This window comes from Gobio gobio, assembly GCF_949357685.1.
Source record: "Gobio gobio genome assembly, chromosome: 8".
Classification (NCBI taxonomy): Eukaryota; Metazoa; Chordata; class Actinopteri; order Cypriniformes; family Gobionidae; genus Gobio; species Gobio gobio.
Genome location: NC_137114.1, coordinates 28,487,885 through 28,503,338, shown reverse-complemented (window position 1 = coordinate 28,503,338; position 15,454 = coordinate 28,487,885). Strand labels below are relative to the sequence as shown.

General features: G+C 37.2%; 1 protein-coding gene across 1 annotated transcript; it reads left to right on the top strand.

The window, feature by feature from the left end:
- Positions 1 to 100: 100 nt before the first annotated feature.
- Positions 101 to 13,677, top strand: gucy2f (guanylate cyclase 2F, retinal). Its single transcript, XM_079823399.1, has 19 exons — positions 101 to 645; positions 1,127 to 1,920; positions 3,810 to 4,111; positions 4,189 to 4,543; positions 5,190 to 5,274; positions 5,364 to 5,460; positions 5,563 to 5,691; positions 6,481 to 6,561; positions 6,652 to 6,828; positions 6,961 to 7,117; positions 7,209 to 7,358; positions 7,484 to 7,632; positions 9,392 to 9,555; positions 9,678 to 9,870; positions 10,026 to 10,200; positions 10,363 to 10,461; positions 10,546 to 10,640; positions 11,121 to 11,206; positions 11,764 to 13,677. The coding sequence occupies exons 2-19, from the start codon at positions 1,176 to 1,178 to the stop codon at positions 11,846 to 11,848; spliced, it is 3,324 nt and encodes a 1,107-aa protein (XP_079679525.1). The 5' UTR covers positions 101 to 645; positions 1,127 to 1,175; the 3' UTR covers positions 11,849 to 13,677.
- Positions 13,678 to 15,454: the final 1,777 nt, after the last annotated feature.

Genomic DNA, 15,454 nt, shown 5'->3' with positions numbered 1-15,454 from the left:
GCCTAATCATGGCTAGCTCTGTCAGTAAAGGTGGGTCTGAAGCGTTAACGTATGTCTGCAATCCTCTTATTTTGTCCCTGACCAAGTATGGATTAGATTCATCCGCGGGTCACTTTCAAAGGACTTTCATTGGACAGAGAAACATCTAGGCCTCTTGATATTTTCAAGGAGATTCATTTAAAACGTATATCGCTTTTTATTTTATTTTACTATAAAATGTATTTGTTATTTTTTAAAATCGTCAAGGATACTAAGGACCTTCGATATAACGAGACTAAGGTAAATAATTTAGCACAAATTGACAACACTATCGAGAGTTTTTGTACATTGAAGCTGGAAAATGTTACTGAACGTTAGGTGTGAATCGTGAAGGTGCAAAAGAACACCTTTATTGATGACTGCATGTATTAAGTAGCTCTCCAGGGTGCTTAAGTTGACAAGCCTCATCAAACTGTTGTTTGTGAGCGGAGATCTACTCACATTTATTTATGCCCACGGAACGACTGATGCTGGAAAACCGTCGTGAAAGATGATCGTGTAACTCTATAAAGGATATAAATCTACCTTATGAAATAAACCACCGGAAGAGAAAGGAAAAACTTTGTGGAAATGTTTTCATTCATCAAGAGGCCCATGTGAATTATGGTAAGTTCAATTTCTAAATTATATTTTTAATATGTATTATAGCATAAATATAAGTGCAGATAAATTTGGAAATCCTTTTTGTGGCATTTCTAGTGTATGAAAATATAGATTAACAAAACAATATCCTATTGATAATAAAGATAATATGATAATACTATGTAAAAAATGCACCTGTCACCTGTCGTAAACCTTCTCCACTATTTTTTAACTCGATTTTTTTTTCATCAGTAATTACATTTAAAGTTGGCAAATGAACTTACAGTATCACTTTAGGTGTTAAATTTGGCTTTGATTAGATTAAAAAAAAACAAGTTTAACTTAAGTTTTCAATTTTAGTGAGTTGAAATGTAATATGCTATTGAAAATATACAGCCTAGCTATTATACAACAGATAAGTCTATATATTATTGTAGTGTTTGGCCTTGACAATGATGCTAAAAGTGCCACGGCTTCCGTTGATATCTAATCTGCTGTTTTCCAGGTTTCTCTTTGTGACGTCCATCTCTCATAACGGCTTCTAAAGGAGGACAATGCGACATATTCACCTCCCATTTGGAGGTGCTTTATGGGAGTTATCCAGTTACCCCTGCTGCCCCATCCTCAGGAGCAGACACAGCCTCTCAACGCTTCCATTTTACAGCATTACACTATGGATCATTCTTGGTGTGTTGACGTTCCCATGCTGTGTCCAATGCCAGATTTTCAAAGTAGGAGTCCTGGGGCCTTGGAACTGTGACCCTTATTACTCGAAAGCACTTCCCGCCATTGCGTCCAGACTGGCTGTTGGCCGCATAAACGAGGATTTTAGTTTAGACCTGGGCTGTACAATGGACTTTGTCATCCTTCAGGAAGCTTGCGAGACATCAAAAGCATTGACCTCATTTGTTCAATATGAGAATGTAGTTAATGCGTTTGTAGGCCCTACAAATCCAGGATACTGCAATGCCGCTTCGCTCATGGGCAAGAATTGGGACAAGTCAATATTTTCATGGGCGTGCATTAACTACGAGTTAGACCGGGTCCAGGGCTACCCAACATTTGCCCGAACTTTACCATCTCCGACACGGGTGCTTTACAACGTGCTTAAGTATTTCAGCTGGGCTAACATATGCATCGTGTCTTCTAATGAGGATATATGGATCGACACGGCTGCCAAATTGGCTAGTGCTCTCAGAAACCAGGGCCTTCCTGTTGGCATCGTTGCGTCCATGGGGAATAATGAAACTATGTTGGAGAACACGTTGACGAGCATTCAAAACGCAGGGGAGATAAAAGGTAAAGTGCTTTGGACACATAGATTTGGAGTGTCAACATAAACATTAATTTTAGAGGAGGAGATGACAAGGCTATTTGTGACACTTTTTATACTGATTTCTTAGGGGTTCTAAGGTGTGTATAGACAAATATTAAAAACATTTTAAGATGACAATTTTAAGCACTACAACAATAACGTAACATTGTTTTACAAACCACTGTTTTAACCAATAAATATTGTTATTAATAAATAGGATACTTTTAACATCTAAAACATATGACAACTCAAACCTTTCATAAAAAAAAAATTATATATATAATTTTTTTTAATCAAAATATCAAATATAACTTATAATATATAGCCTATATCCTTCGGATGAGACGTTAAACCGAGGTCCTGACTCTCCATGGTCATTAAAAACCCCAGGATGTCCTTCGATAAAGAGTAGGGGTGTAACCCCGGCATCCTGGCCAAATTTGCCCATTGGCCCCTGCCCATCATGGCCTCCTAATCATCCCCATATATATATATATATATATATATATATATATATATATATATATATATATATATATATATATATATATATATATATATATATATATATATATATATATATATATATATATATATATATATATATATATATATAGGTCAATGACAAATAAGAAAATAATAATTGTTTTAAGATAAAAAAAATTATAATTTTAAGCAAAAGAGTTTTAAAATGCATTTTTATGTCCAAAAAATGTATGGTGTTGATACATATTGGTTTTACAGCTTTTAAGACAGCATTAATCCATTATTAAACAAGATTTCTGATTTTACCACCCAGAAAATGTCAGGTGGTGCCACCATATATTCATTCAAAATAATATACATATACAATATACATATGAATCATTGTAAAATGCATATCACATGGTAAATTCCCTTTCCCTTTTCTATGTATTGCCCTTTTAGTCCAATTCATATTAACAGACACTTTTCTATGTGTTCAGAACACAATTTTCCATAAGGAGTTTTTATGTTTTTATTTTTTATTATTTGTATACATTATATAATGGTTTACATTTATATTTCTTACTAAATTTTGCAATTGCAGTGGGAATTGATACTTTTAAATGTAAATTTGCTGGTCGCACCACCTGACATTTTAGGTCTTTGAAAGACCACAACTCAAAAAGTCAATTGAATTTCAAAAAAATTCAAAGAGTATCTTATAAAGGAAATATTGTAGATCAATTTGATATGTGACATGTATTTATTATTTTTTTTTTAGGAAAATAATGAATTTGGACACAAAAAATACATGTCATGTCATTGACCATGTCATTGACATATATATATGATTGGCTTAATCACTCGGTCTCCTCTCCACCAATCAGCTGGTGTGTGGTGGGCGTTCTGGCACAATATGGCTGCCGTCACATCATCCAGGTGGATGCTGCACATTGGTGGTGGATGAGGAGATTCACCCCTTCTATGTAAAGCGCTTTGAGTGCCTAGAAAAGCTCTATATGAATGTAACAAATTAATTATATATACAGTATATTTAAAATACCATATTTAAATTATTGCTATATTTATAATTCTTTTAAAATTCTAACTTTTACTTAAATGTTTGTCAGTGTGGTTTTATTGTCTACTTTAAGCATTTGCATATGTAATTGGAACAAAATGTATTTTAAATTAAGAGAGAGAACTAGGTATTTAAAACCAACATACAAAAGCATAGTTGTAATTCGATTTTTCACTCAAAATCCTACAGTTAATGAAAAACAGCTCATGTGACATCTAGCCCCGGTGCCCCCTATATAGTATGATTAAACAGATGAGATATAGATTGTATGTCCATAATGCTTTTAAAATTCAACATGAATTTATTCAGTTTTAATGTATGTTTCAGTCATCATTATGTGCATGCATTCAGCGCTCATTGGAGGAGAGCAACAAACTGCTTTCCTGATGAAGGCCGATGACATGGGATTGACAAATGGTCGATATGTGTTTATACCGTACGACACCCTCCTGTACAGCCTACCCTACACCAACACAACCTACTTCCCACTGCAAAACAACACCAAACTGCGCAAAGCCTATGACGCTGTGCTCACCATCACCGTGGAGTCAGAGCTGATGTCATTCAACGAAGCATTCAATATGGCCAAACGATTTGGAGAACTGATCGTTTCACAAGAGCCAGAGCAGGTGCGGACGGTGCACTTTGACACATTTATGAATCTTGTTTGTACACTCGCATAAAACGTTCGATTGGTACATTTCAGGTCTCTCCGCTCTTTGGTACAATCTACAACAGTTTGTACCTCTTTGCCAAGTCCATGCACAATGCCAGAAGAGCAGGTAAGTGGTTCTCCGGGTCCAACCTGGCCTTCTTCACGAGGAACATCACATTTTCCGGATTCAACCAGAACATCCGCACAGACGCCCTAGGGAACGGGCAGACCAACTACGTGATCTTGGACACTGATGGCTGGGGAACTCAACTGTATCGCTGTTTTCAAGTAGACCTGACTTCGGACATGGTGCTGTTTGCCGGCAAGTCCATTAATTTCCCTGCAGGTTCACCTCCACCTTCAGACTCCAGCTGCTGGTTTGACCCCAATGCCATCTGCACAGGAGGTACACCAGACCCACACAAAATCCTACACATTTTACACAGTTTTGTTCAATGAGAAATTTGACTTTTAATGGTGTAATTGTTTCAGTTTAAAAGTCAGTCTTGTGTATAAGTTGTCATTCGTTACATTAGCTGTTGTGTATAAGGCGTTTAATTTTTAGTTAATGATCAATATTAAAAACTATTATTAATATTATTCAAAGTCAAATAATATTAAGAAATATGAATAAGTATTTTATGAATTAAAAAAAAAAAATTGTATTCCAAGTCAAATAATTAAATAATTAAGTGTTTTAAACAGCGAACTGGTATTTTTATGTTTAGTAAATTATCAATGTTATTATTGTTATTACTATAATTATTATTCAAATAATAATTCAAATTAAACAGTAATATTTAATTTTTAATCTTGCTAACAAATATGTTTTTATGTGATTATTGTTAACTGGGGCATATCATTTAATGTATAATTTGTAACGTTTATTAGTATTATTATTAAAAGATGAATAAATAAATAATTCAAATGATTAAAATCAAGTTCCTTTTGACTTGTAATCAGTGACATTGTTGTTTTTATATGACCACTGTTAACTGATGCATATCGTTTTATATATTATTTGTCAGCTAATTCATTCTCTTGTGTTTTAGGTGTGGAATTAATATACGTCATCATAGCCTTTGTGATTGTCTTCATTATAGTTCTTGGTTGTATTGGCATAACTCTATTCATAAGGTAATTTTGCTGCGATTTTGATAGAACTTATGATTTATTTAATTTTATGAATATATAGAAAGTTGCCTGATCTTGTCTGATATTTGTAGGAGGCGAATCCAACAAATTCAGCTGATCAAAGGGCCCAACAGAATCCTGCTTACGCTCGAGGACCTGACCTTCATCAACCCGCAGCTGAGCAGGAGGGTATGCCTCACCTTATCAGCTGCTCTCCTTAAGCATTACGCTTGTTTTTCTGAAAATGTTCGGCTATATTTTCTACATTTATTATGTACTCTTTGCTTACAGAAAATCACCCTTGAGGATCTTAGCGATTCAAAAAGTTACATTGAGGAGAAGAGCGCAGGTGACCGGTCCCGCTCTGTAAATAGCATGGCAACGGCAACACATGAAACTTCAAATGTGGCTGTCTATGAGGTGACTCTATGTGTCATTTCATTTTATTGGTTGAACACACCCTGTCTTTTCAACTTGACCCAATTGTGAACTTTCCTGTAGCTCAAACAGTACGCTTGCAATGCCAAGGTCAAGGGTTCGATTCCCAGGGAAAGCAAGAACTGATCAAATCTTAATGTGTAGAGGAATAGTTTACGCATAAATACAAATTCTGTTATCCTTTACTAACCCTCGAGTTGTTCCAAACCTGTATGAGAAGCTATTTTGAAGAATTCCATAGTATACTTTCATAGTATTGAGGACCATCAACAGTTAGGGGTCCCACTTTATATTAGGTGGCCTTAACTACTATGTACTGACATCAAAAAATAAGTACAATGTACTTACTGTATTCATATTGTATTGCAAAACACTTTTGCTGATATTGAAGTGGGATACGGGTAATGTTAAGGACAGGTGTGGTTGTTTGGGTAGGTTTAAGGGTAGGGTTAGGTGTAAGGGAAGAGTCAACAGTGTAATTATAAATGTAACTACAGAAATTAATTACAGATGTAATTACATGCAGGTATTTTTTTTTATGCAAGTACAATGTAGGTATGACCACAGTAAGTGCGTTGTATCAAATTATTAATTTAAATGTTAGTACATATTAGTTAAGGCCACCTAATATAAAGTGGGTCCCAGTTAGGTTACCCAGATTCTTTAAAATATCTTATTTTGTGTTCAACAAAACAAAGAAACTATCCCTTTAAATCGCTTTGGATAAAAGTGTCTGCCAAATGTAAATGTAAGTCATTCTGATCTTTGCAGGGTGACTGGGTGTGGCTAAAAAAGTTTAAGGAGGGTCATTTCAAGGAGGTTAAACAGAGCACAACTAAGATTTTCACCAAGGTATTGGCTCTAAACCTTTCATTTAAAACTAACAGTTTGGCATGAGCTTGTTCTTTGAGTGACAGTTCCTATCATATTTATAATTCTCAGATGAAGGACCTACGGAATGAAAATGTCAATCCGTTTTTGGGGTTCTTCACGGATTGTGAGATGTTTGCCATCGTCACCGAACACTGCTCCCGAGGGAGTCTACATGACCTCCTTCGAAATGACGATGTCAAACTGGACTGGATGTTTAAGTCCTCCTTATTGCTGGATCTCATCAAGGTACTTTTGAATGTTGTGATGAATATTATTGAGAAAATCTTTTTCAAATCCATTCTGCACTTTCTATATACATAATATCGGTCTTTGACGGCATTATAATCTGATATAAAGTTTCTGTTACCCACCCAATAGGGCATGAAATATCTTCACCACAGGGAATTTCCTCACGGGCACCTGAAGTCGCGTAATTGCGTAGTTGATGGACGTTTTGTCTTAAAGATCACTGATTATGGTTACAATGAGATTCTTGACACCCAGAAAGCTCCAAAGGAGACCCCACCTCCAGAGGGTATGGGTATTTATTTAAAAATCACTTTTATTCCATCTCATTCCCTGATATTGGAAAAAAATACATAATAAGGCAATTCTTTGTCTTTCAGATCTATTCTGGACAGCTCCTGAACATCTCAGAGATCTTGAAAGTCCACGGAAAGGAACGTATAAAGGAGATGTGTACAGCTTCGCGATTATACTTCAAGAAGTAGTCGTCAGAGGAACGCCATACTGTATGCTCGGCTTGACTCCTGAAGGTTGGTTATAAATAAATTGTACTTAATCTAGATGTTCTAACAGTATTAGTTTGATGAACTGGTAAACAGGAACTGGGCAGGTGTTATCAGTGATTATCAGTGATCAGTGTTTATTGTATCAACAGAGATAATAAGGAAGGTGAAGAAACCTCCGCCTATGTGCAGGCCCACTGTAGCTCCAGATCAAGCTCCACTGGAATGCATCCAGTTAATGAAGCAGTGCTGGAGTGAACAGCCTGATAGAAGGCCTCGTTTTGATCAGATCTTTGATCAGGTGAGCTTTGAGTGCATTGGCTAGCAGAGTTACAAGCTTAGGATCTAAGGAACTTAGGTGGGGGTGCTATTACGCATCTTCTAAAAGAGTACCGAATCTCCTGATCCAAACACATACGAAGACAATGCAGAAAAAAGCGATATCATATGTAATCATATGCATATGTAAAATAACCAGACTGTCCTCCAAAAAAAAAAACACGACTCTATAGGTTGTTTTCAAGCACATTATTATGACCTTTATTTACGTTTTTAAGTCATGCGCCCTCTAGCTGGCGTAAAAATAATGACAGTGTCGTGTTACGTCTGTCGTCATGAAATGACGTATGACTGTCGTTACCAATGAAAATGCGTGTTCATTAAAATGCAATGTGTGGACTTTTTATCACTATTTGTCATATTTCCAGTTAGCAAAAATATTTTTTTATGAACAACTACATACAGTACACACATCCCCTAAACCTACCGAGTGATTTATAGTGCATATACACTTTATGAGCACATGTGTTCCCTGGGATCGAACCCACGATTGCACGATCATGATGTTGTATTTTGCAGTGCTCTATCAATTGAGCTACGCAAAACACCAAATATGACGCAAATAAAAGGAAATAAAGCATTAAAATGAAAGTGTCCTGTTGTCGATAGGGGCACACCTTTAGTAAACGCTCCTATGGGTCGTATTTCAGGGAAGTGACAAACGACCTATATAGGCGTATTGGTTGGAGGACGTGTTGAAAATAACGTGATCACCAACATTAAACAGCATATCAGAACTGACTAATGTCACTGAATGTAATGTCGACCCAGGACAAGCTATAGGACTGTGCAAGCATTTGGGGTGTTGATGGACTCTATCTACTCCATCAATGTGTTGATCATGGATGTAGATGTAGATGTAGACAAAACTTTGCTCAAAATGTTGCTTTTTTTATTAAACTTTCAACCCACATTCAAATGTTGATAAATATAGAATGTAAGAAGTTAGAATAAAATGGTTTTGTTTAAAAACCATTGTTCTTTGTTCTTTCTTTTGATATATTGTATGTTCAAATAATCGTACAAAAAATATATATTCTGGGGTCCATGAAAAGAGTTAAATATTGCTTTTATATATATTATATTTCATTATTATATTGCTTTATTTTATGTTTAATTTTTTTTTCATATTTAAAAATTTGGGGTCTGAAAGAATGCATTAAATTGATCAAAAGTGACAGCAAAGACATTTTAATTTTAGAGTACAAAATATTTCTATTTCAAATAAATGGAGCTCTTGTGAACTATTCATCAAAAAATCCTGAAAAAATGTTTCACAGGTTTCCACAAAAAACAATGAACCTTCAGCACCAAATCAGCATATTAAAATGGTTTCTGAAGGATCGTGGGACACTAACAACTGGAGTAATGATCATCACATGAATATATTAAAATAGAAAACAGTTATTTTAAATTGTAATAATATTTCACAATATTGCTTATTTTACTGTATTATTTATTAAATAAAACCTTGGTGAGCATAAGAGACTTCTTTCAAAAACGTTTAGAAAAAGACCCCAAACTTTTGAATGGTATATAGTGTATTTATATATTTCATTTCTAATATGACAACATGCATGGATAGCACTATTTCTAGATTTCAGGAACATTACAAATGAAGACACTTTAATTAAAGTTTCATGGAATAGGTCTAAAAGACAACTATATTACTAATGATTTTTTTAATTCCTTCATAATGCATCTTAATTGTCTGTTCTCAGTTCAAGCTCATCAACAAGGGCAAAAAGACCAATATTATTGACTCCATGTTGCGTATGCTGGAGCAGTACTCCTCTAACCTGGAGGACCTGATCAGGGAAAGAACAGAAGAGCTGGAAGTAGAGAAACAGAGGACAGAGAAGCTTCTGGCTGAGATGCTTCCTCCGTGAGTGTTTTCATTCACCAGCACACTTCTCACATACTTCATTTGATTTTTCTTAAGTAAGACATGTTCCTGGATCAATGTCATTCTATGTCAGATTAAACTTCTTTTCAATTTTCATTCAGTTCTGTGGCAGAAGCTCTGAAAACCGGTGCCTCTGTGGAGCCAGAGTACTTTGATCAAGTCACCATCTACTTCAGTGACATTGTAGGCTTCACTACCATCTCATCCCTTAGTGATCCAATTGAGGTTGTAGACCTGCTCAATGACCTTTACTCCCTATTTGATGCTGTGCTGGGCAGCCACGATGTCTACAAGGTAAGCTTGGATCAAGGTTATTGCAGGGTTATTACAATGTTATAACAGTTTTTTTTTAAATATTTTAATAGAAAAAATAACACTGGCTTGGATGTCCAGGTTAACATGCTGAACAGCAATCGATTTCCAAGCCATTTAACTCTTCTCCATCACAGGTTGAAACCATTGGAGATGCCTACATGGTGGCCTCTGGGCTGCCGAAGAGGAACGGCAACAAGCACGCAGCCGAGATCGCCAACATGTCCCTGAATATTCTCAGCTCCGTGGGATCCTTCAAGATGCGGCACATGCCAGAAGTTCCAGTCAGGATACGGATCGGCATTCACTCAGGTTAGCCTCTCAATCTCCAGCTGTTTTCATCCGCTTATTGTTAATGATATGAAAAAGCTCTTGTAATGCTGATGTAATCTTTTTGACATATTAAATGTCATTGTCCAAATATGTAGTTATAAAATATTGCATCCTTTATCTCATCATGTTTCTGTTATCCAGGGTCATGTGTTGCTGGAGTCGTGGGTCTAACTATGCCTAGATACTGCCTTTTTGGAGATACAGTCAACACCGCCTCTCGTATGGAATCTACAGGGTTGCGTATGTTCAGATTTTCTTTCTTTACAGATATACTAAACCTGTACTGTAATGAGAAGATCAGTCAATAAACATAATTTCCATCAGCTTACAGAATTCATGTGAACATTAGTACAGTGAACATTCTCCACTCACTGAATGATGGCTACAAAATAGAAGTTCGAGGAAAGACTGAGCTGAAGGTACTAAAGCAGACGCTTTCTCTTAATAATCATAATTCATTCAATTATATTTGAACAACGTCATTTTTGAACATGCACTACTGTTCATAAGTAGGGGGGCAGTTAAAAAAAAAAAAGAAATTCATAACTTCAGGCTGACTGCCGAAACATCTGAATGAATGATCCATATGTGCTTTGTTGCAAGAAACATTAAATGTATTAGGAAGATATGAGTGAGTGCAGATTTATTGTTTTTTAATTTGTAAACATTGATAATAATCATAAATGTTTCTTGAGCACCAAATCAGCACATTAGAATGATTTTTGAAGGATCATGTGACACTGAAAATTCATTATTCGTTATTTTAAATTGCAAAGTTAACATTTTAAATTGCTTTCAAAGACATTAAACTGACCCCACACTTTTAAATGGTAGTGTTAGCACTAACTTACTGTAGATATATTTAGTTTTTCAAATTAATTTTTATGGATTTTTTTTAGGGGAAAGGCATTGAAGAGACATACTGGCTTGTTGGAAAATCTAATTTTACTAATCCTTTGCCAAAACCACCAGAGATCAAACCAGGGTAAGATTTTAATATTATTTAACCATTTATTTTACATATAAACATTTACAATTTAAATAAATAATATTTTAAACATATATACATTTATGTAAAGCAGTGTGGCCTTTTTTATTATATTGTCCTTATAAATGAACTTTCAGATGAATTTCTAAGCTTTAGAATAATTCTCTTTGTACTTTTGAATGGGATACTATTTACGAATTGGATAATTGGATTTATGCATCAGGGAAGACAACCATGGTTTGAGACCTGAGGACATTGAGGCTTACAGGAGAAGGAAAGCAGAGAAAAAGGCATGAACCCATAGCCAATTGCAAGGAGGTAGCGCCTTGCATGCTGTGCTGTATTTGTCATATGGTTAGGTTTACTTCTGGTGGGTTTGTGCTGTGCTGGTGTTTATTGATTGTGCTGGACTAATTGCTTGTCTGTTTATTTGTGCATGCGGTGTATTTGTTCAGTTGTTGTAAAGTGCATCACTTACCAAAGTCCTAAAATGAATCTTCAATGCTGTCTGGTGTCATCATATATAACTTTCTACATACATTTTCATCTTTTAGAGATAACTGGCAAGAGATGGTGACAGAGGAGGTCAAGTCAATATTTCGCAAGGCCAACAGACAAGTGGACAAGCCCAAAATCTGAGAAGCACAAGGAAGGATGATAAAACTGACGGAGAAGGAAAGACACATGGCAAGTTGCATGGGAGAGACACAAAGGACCATTCGAGCATGTGTGTTTCACTGCAGCTTACAAAGACTACTTTAATAGGATTGATTGTCGTCTGTCTAATCCGACTCTGCCCAGCACAGCAGAAACAACAGCGCTAATGAAATGGCAGCTGAGGAACAGGTAGTCAGTGAAAGTGTGTTTCTTTCCCAATGTCTAACGCTGTCACATTCACTCTGTTTTGGCCACAGAGTGGCCCCATGTGCATCCCATACCAAAGGCGAGTCCACGTTTGGGTTTTTTCACAGAGGTTTCACATTTTGTGTTTTCATACATATATGTTACTCATGGGGGAGCTTTAATTGTTTTTCTGTGATGTTCTCTAACCAAAAAACAATGTAGTGATATAATCAGATTTGGCGAAGCTTAGTGGACATCTGTTGCTAAGACCAAATGCGATATTCTAGTGATGTTTATGCAAAAGTCAAATTGACTGAGGTTGATTGAAACTAAGCACTTACAAATGTAAGGCTCCTGTAAGCTGTCTCTGGACTCTGTGTGTATGCTGATTAAGAAGATGCTTAAGAGAAATTACAAAATGGAATGCAATAATTCTGTGAGTTCTGTTAATTTATGCAAAAATAATTATTTATTCTATGCAGAATACTTCATATTAGTTGCCATACATTTAGTAAACAGGGCAAAACTAATACCTAACTGCTTTTATTTGACATATTAAAGCAGAATAGTCAGTTTAATAAAGGGTCCTATCTCTCTCTCTGATGAAGCACATGTGCTTGTACTGGATATAAAATGAAATGTTTAAGTTGCTGTGCAGTTTAAGTTTTATTAAACATGTAGGCTGGGTTTGTCTGAGAGGGATTGACTGCCTTATAAGCTGTTTAAAATGATAACTTGCATTTTCTTTAGTTTTTCCTTTTGTTTAAAATTCAAAATATTCACAAATTTGTTATCTATATCATGAACTATATTCTGATTCTCAAATATGTAAAAGTGAATGTGTTTTGTCATTTAAACACCTTTATAATGATCATGTTAGTTGATCTATAATGCCTGATGGGCACCGGCATGTTAGTTTGCACCACAGTTCAGAGAATCGGATCTTACAACAGTCATATTTACAACACATAAATTCAACCACTTCTCCCAAAATACAATAAAGTAAGTGAACGATGAACTGGGAGAAGAATAGAGTAAACTATATAGTTACCTATACAATGTGTATCTGATATGAATAAAACACGTTGTCAAATTATAATTGAAAGGATTATTATTGCCGCTTCCATAGACATCAGTGTGCATTTAACAAACTTTAAATGCATTTTTCGCTAGTACTTATGTTTATTTAAATGTCTGAAACCTAAAACAATCATTATGTGGTTGAAATTGCTGAATAGTTGTGATATATGACAAGCGCAGAGTGCATCCGTCTATGGCTCAGCTCCAGCCAAAGCGTAAAAGCACATTTGACTCTCCAGGATGTGCATTTTGATATACGTTTGACCATTTAAGCATAATAATCTGCGACTGAATTTGTGATTGTCTGTCTGAAATGCGACTTTCTGTGCGTGTGCTTCAGGTCTGAGCCCGCTGTTGTGGTTTAACTGGTTACCATGTTAAGTTGTGACCTTACACCATATTTGTCAATTCTGAAAGCCTGTGCAATACATCCAGTACATTATGCTGGTATTATTGTAAAGATTAAAACATTACTTGTGATGGAAAAAGTTTGTATAACAAAGACGCCAATAAAATGACATTTGTTATGGGACTCGAACTGCAACAAAAAATGTCTCAGGTTAAGACTGTAACCATGGCTCCCTGAAAAGGGAATGTGATGCTGAGTTGGAGAATTCGAAAAGGTCGTAACCTGAGACGGTCCCTTTCGGACCTCGTGCTGTGTCAGATAATTCGATGCAGTAGCAACGTTCATGCCACTGTACTGACAAAGGCCTGTCTTGTGTGAAATCGTAAAGAGCAGCAATAAGACACGAGATTTGGAGAACCCAAATCCAGGATATAAAACCTCAGAAATGTGTGCAGAGAGGCCCAGCCCACCACATTACATCGATATTGCAGTGTGTTAAGCAGCCATGACAGCCACATACACCTTTAAAGTGGATGGGAATAACCTTACAGAGAACTGCTCCTGCAGGAACTCCAGCACTCTACCAATCAGGCAGCTAGCGATTCCTACACCATGAAGTGAAAACTCTCAACTTCAGGAAGGAGCTCTGGAGTGAAGCCCTGAGAACTCCCAGAAACGATAGGGGGAAAAGCGTACAGGCATAGCCTCGACCATGTCTTCACCATTGCATCGAGCCCCAGCAGAGCTGGATGTGTGAGGGATAACCATAGCGAACAGTGTGTCTTTCCTTGAGACGCAAATAGGTCCACTTCCACCTAGCCGTACTCCCTCCATATCTGCTCCACAACCTCAGGGTGAAGTCTCCATTTCCCGGGCCTCAGCCCCTTCCTTGACAGGATGTCTGCTCCCTGGGTTTGGCACACAAGGGATGTAAGCAGCTCTCAGGGATAGATAAGAACATGGTGGCCCCTAAGGTCTGGGAGGAAGTGTTTTAACGCCAGGAAAACTGCCATCATCTCCAGGCGGTTTATGTGCCAGGAGAGATGATGGTCCCTCCACAGATCTTGAGTCGAGCAACTGTCCAGAATCGCTCCCCAGCCTGTGAGAGCATCTTGCGACGAAAAGGAGCTCCCAACACGGGACCTTCAGACAAGAACCAAGGCTTCTTCCACACGACCAAGGTACGAAGGCATCAAGCGAAAAGGATGGCCCCTTCAGGAAAATCTCCATGGTCTTGAACAACCACTGCAGGGGTATCATATACAGCAGGCCAAAAGGTATTACACAGCTGCATCAGACCCAGCAGTCTCTAAAACTATTTTACAGTGAGTGAATGACCTAACTTGTTCACGAGCTTGAGGAGAAAGATGTGCTGCATCGTCGAATTCCACACCATGTCTAGAAAAGTGGTTCTCTGTGCCAGAGAAAGCACACTCTTCTTGGCATTCAGTCTTAACCCCAACTTTCTCATATGGGCGAGAACAGCATCTCGATGCCAAACCGCCAGCTTTTCCAACTGAGCTAGTATCAACCAGTCGTCTATGTTATTCAGCATGCAAATGTCCTGGAGTCACAACGGAGCCAGTGCTGCATCCACGCCGGTTTTGTGAAAGTGCGAGGTGTAGAGTCAATGTAATCAATTTCCCCATGGAGGGATGTGCCCCCAGAGGTCTGACACGACTGGTGTCAGGACCTCTTCACCGAAGTCTTGTTAGAGATAATATTGGTCCTCAGATCTGTCTCGCCCCTAGAAGACCTCGCCGTTAGCTTCGCCCAGATCCCCAGTCTTTTTGTGTGTGGGGGTTGCTCGGGTCAGAGGCTCTGCTTCTGTTGCTCTTGATGCGAGAAGCTACTAGACGGTCGGCCTGATAAATAGATCTGTAGCCCGGCACAGCTCTCTTAATGCATCCTGGCTCACACCCTTGCACTCATCAAGATCTCTTAGCAGGTCAGCCTGGTATGCCTGCAGAATG